Source organism: Neopelma chrysocephalum, unplaced genomic scaffold (assembly GCF_003984885.1).
Source record: "Neopelma chrysocephalum unplaced genomic scaffold, ASM398488v2 Primary Assembly neopelma1_116, whole genome shotgun sequence".
NCBI lineage: Eukaryota > Metazoa > Chordata > Aves > Passeriformes > Pipridae > Neopelma > Neopelma chrysocephalum.
The window spans coordinates 3,572,683-3,576,454 of NW_020897778.1; the positions used below are offsets into that span (position 1 = coordinate 3,572,683).

At 60.3% G+C, this 3,772-nt stretch overlaps 1 protein-coding gene across 1 annotated transcript in view; it reads right to left on the reverse strand.

The window, feature by feature from the left end:
• The window catches only part of TESC (tescalcin), a 7,069-nt gene that overhangs the window by 2,157 nt on the left and 1,140 nt on the right, over nt 1-3,772 (reverse strand). The window contains exon 2 of the mRNA XM_027696848.1: nt 570-639. Within this exon, the coding sequence (XP_027552649.1) occupies nt 570-639 (70 nt within the window). The remainder of the gene's footprint in view (nt 1-569; nt 640-3,772) is intronic.

Genomic DNA, 3,772 nt, shown 5'->3' on the forward strand with positions numbered 1-3,772 from the left:
AATGGAATTGTTGGCACTGGGAATGGAGCTGCGGCACTGCGAATGGAATTGTTGGCACTGGGAATGGAATGGCCGGCACTGGGAATGGAATTGTTGGTGCTGGGAATGGGATTGTTGGCACTGGGAATGGAGCTGCTGGCACTGGGAATGGAATGGCCAGCACTGGGAATGGAATTGTTGGTGCTGGGAATGGGATTGCCAGCACTGGGAATGGAGCTGCGGCACAGGGAATGGAATTGTTGGCGCTGGGAATGGAATAGGCAGCATTGGGAATGGGATTGCCAGCACTGGGAATGGAGTTGCCAGCACTGGGAATGGGATTGTTGGTGCTAGGAATGGAATGGTCTGCCCTGGGAATGGGATGGCCAGCACTGGGAATGGAATTGTTGGTGCTGGGAATGGAATTTTTGGTGCTGGGAATGGAAGGGCCAGCACTGGGAATGCAATGGCTGCCCCTGGGAATGGAATGGCCAGCACTGGGAATGGGATTGTTGGTGCTGGGAATGGGATTGTTGGTGCTGGGAATGGGATGGCCGGCCCTGGGAATGGGATGCCCGGGAATGCCGTACCGGATCGTCAGCTGGTCCTGGCTCAGCTGCTTGAAGCGTCGGTGCAGGTGCTCGATCTGCTCTGAGGTGACTGTCGGGGACAAGAGGGAGGGGATTTGGGGGTTGAGCTCCTCCAGAGACCCCCAGGGATCCCTCTGCCAGCTCCTGTCCTGCCCAGGGACACGAGGAGACTGGTGGGCACCACGGCTTGTTCCTGGGGCACCACTGTCCGTGAGCAGCCAAAGGGCTGTTCCTGCAGCCCTGGCACTGGGGAAGGGCCTTGGGCACCTCTTGGCACAGTTGTGCCCATCCCTGTGTCCCCTCAGTGGCTCTGTGCAGCCCTGCAAGGTCCCTCTCTGTGTCCCTGAGTGCTCTGTCCCTTCCTGGATGCAGGGGGGTGACTCCAAGGGCTGGTTTATCCCAAATCCTGGTCCGCAGAAGCTCCCTGGCTCAGCCTGCATGGCACAGTGTGGTGTGGCCTGGCATAGCAGGATCCCACCCCCTGCCCCAGCCCAGGATCCTCAGGATCAGACCCTCCAAACAGACCTGACCCTTTCCTTTGGGGTTGTTGGCACCGTGGGCAGTGCCCAGCCCAGGGAGCACATCCCGACCTGCCCTGGGACATCCCCCCCTGCACTGGGAGCTTCCCGTGCCCGTGTCCACAGGGGTGCCAGGAAATAACCCTGGGATCCAAAATGCCCCAAGGTGACAGCAGCATCTCGCCAGGGAAGAGGAAAGGCTGGGCACAGAGGGCACACATTGGCAGCCCAAAAGCAACGCCCAGCCTGGAAACTGCTGCTGTTCGGGGTGAACTGGGACACCACAAGCCACCGAGGTGGGCACTGCCTCCCCCAGGGATTGCAGCAATCCCAGCCCTGGGGCAGGGCTGGAACTGGGGTGCAGCAGCTTGGCTTTGAGCCCCAGGAGCTCTGGGGCTGCAGAAAGAGGCTCAGCAGCACCTTCTCACTTGCCCAGTGCCACCCACGGGTGATTTTATCCTTCCTTCCCCGCGGCTGTAACCAAGCCCTGCAATCCCCCGAGGACACACAGAGCCTGACTCTTGTGCAAATATTGACAGAGCCATTCCCAGGAGCCAGGGAAGTGGTTTGCAGCCCTGTCTCCATGGGCTGGTGGAGTAGTCTGGGCACCAGCTGGACCCACACGGTGGCTGAGGAGCTGGCACAGGGCAGGGCTGCACCAGCAGCTGGACATCAGCCCTTCCTGGCACCATGGAGAGAGATAAAAAGTATTAAAGTGCAACTGAGGGGCTGCAAATGGTTAAGTGCTGTGGCTGAGAGACACCAGGCCAGCGCTGGGCAGAGTGCTGCTCCCTCCCTGCCTCCCTCCCTCTCTTTTATGATGTTTAAATAATGCCCTTTGCGTTCCTCACTGCTGCTCCACGGCCTTGAAATAGAAACTGTATCGATCAGCGAGGCTGAGCCTTCACAGACCTCTCTTTAATGGACTGGAAAACCCATCTGTGCTGGTCCTGGGGCTCTGTTCCTGCCTGGACCTGCCTGCACTGGCAGCCACCAGCACCTTTGGAACAGGGGCTCTTTAACCCCCCTGCACGGCTTTGGGGTCCCCCCTTGACCCCACTGGTCCCACGGGGTGATTCCCAGGAATCCCAGGCTGCCTGGGCCCCACTGATTCATCCACGGAATGTTTCTTCCCTAATCCCTCTGGCTGGTGCTCTGCTCTGTCCACACACACCACACACACAGAAACTTTCTCTGGGCTTTGCTTTCCAATTTTGGCCATGGAGAAGTGACCTTTCACTTTTCTCCCTCCACAACATCGCTGTCACCGTGGGAGCAGCTGGGTTTTCAGTATCTGGGACTTGGTTGCACACCAAAAGTCTTTGATCTTCCCAAAAAAATGCCCCGACACAACAAAAAACTGGGGTCGGGGCATGTTCGTGCTCGGTCCAGCCTTGCTCTGCATCCAGCCCACGACTGCAAGGCCTAAAGAGGGCTCTTCCTCCCTCTTTTCCAAACCCAGGTCTCCCTCACAGGGCAGGACCACTCTGCCCTGCCAAGGGTGGCAGTGCTTTCCACAAAAAAAAAGGGAAAACCTGCACGAAGGGCAAAGGCTTTGCTGGGAGAAGGGCCATCTCAAGGGCAGCAGAGGCTGCTCATATCTCTAGGAATATCCCTGAGAATATCCTTGAGGAACACCCTGGTGCTGCAGGCCCGTGTCCAAGCACGGCAGCCTACGCTGAAGGGGGAGAAAATTGGGATTTAAAGCAAAGGGAGCTGGGTTTGCTGCTCCCAGCCTGGGGTGGTTTGTGCTGCTGGAGCAAAGGGAAGAGGGGCACAGGGGGGGCTCAGCCCTGCACTGCCCTCCCCGTGGGATGGGCCTGGGTGCAGGGAATGGTCTCATCATCCCGGGAAGAGCCTCCTCAGCCCCAGAGGGACGGGCTGCTGCAGCTTCTGGATGAAGCCCACGGAGGCAGGGAGGGAAAACAGCTCCAATGCCCCGAGCAGACCCTGAGGGTGCCCCTCCAGCAGGGGAGAAGGCAAAGGAACAAGCCCTGGGCACATCCTGGGGACATGCAGGTGGCCCTGCCCTGTCCCTGCTCCTCCCACGGGACCGAGGGTGGCTGTGATTCCTTCCCTGACATCCGACTGCAGCAGCAAGGCTGTAAAACCCCTGAATTCCCAGGTTCTTTTGGCAGCAGCCCCAGCACGGTGGGAAACCCTGTGAGTCCCTCTGGGAGCACACGACATGCACCCCAGTCACGGCACGGGGTCACTGTGCTCCCCCTGCCCTCCCACCTCTGGTTTGATCAGATTTTTCGGGGTGTTGCCCTTGTAAAACCCTTCCCTGGGACTGATTCCCGGGGCACTGGGGCGTGGGGCAGGTGCCTCCCACGGGCAAGCGCTGCCTGTGCTGGAGGTGCTGCTGCTCCCCAGGCCAGGGAGTTCCCCAAAAACCTCCTCCCACCCAGGGCTGCCAGGCTGGCACCCCACGGGCTCCCCACGGGCTCGCCCCGGGGTGCCCAGTGTGGCTGTGCTCTGCCCGCCCGGGGGGAGGAGGAGAGGGGAGGAGGAGGAGAGGGGAGGAGGAGGAGAGGGGAGGAAGGCAGATGTGACCCCAGGATCAGCAGCAGCTCTGGGAAGAGTTGCTGGACCCTCTCAGCCCCCGCTCAGCTTCTGGCCACGGGCAGAGCTGCCCCCTCCCTGTGTCCCCTCACCCCTCCCTGTGTCCCCTCACCCCTCCCT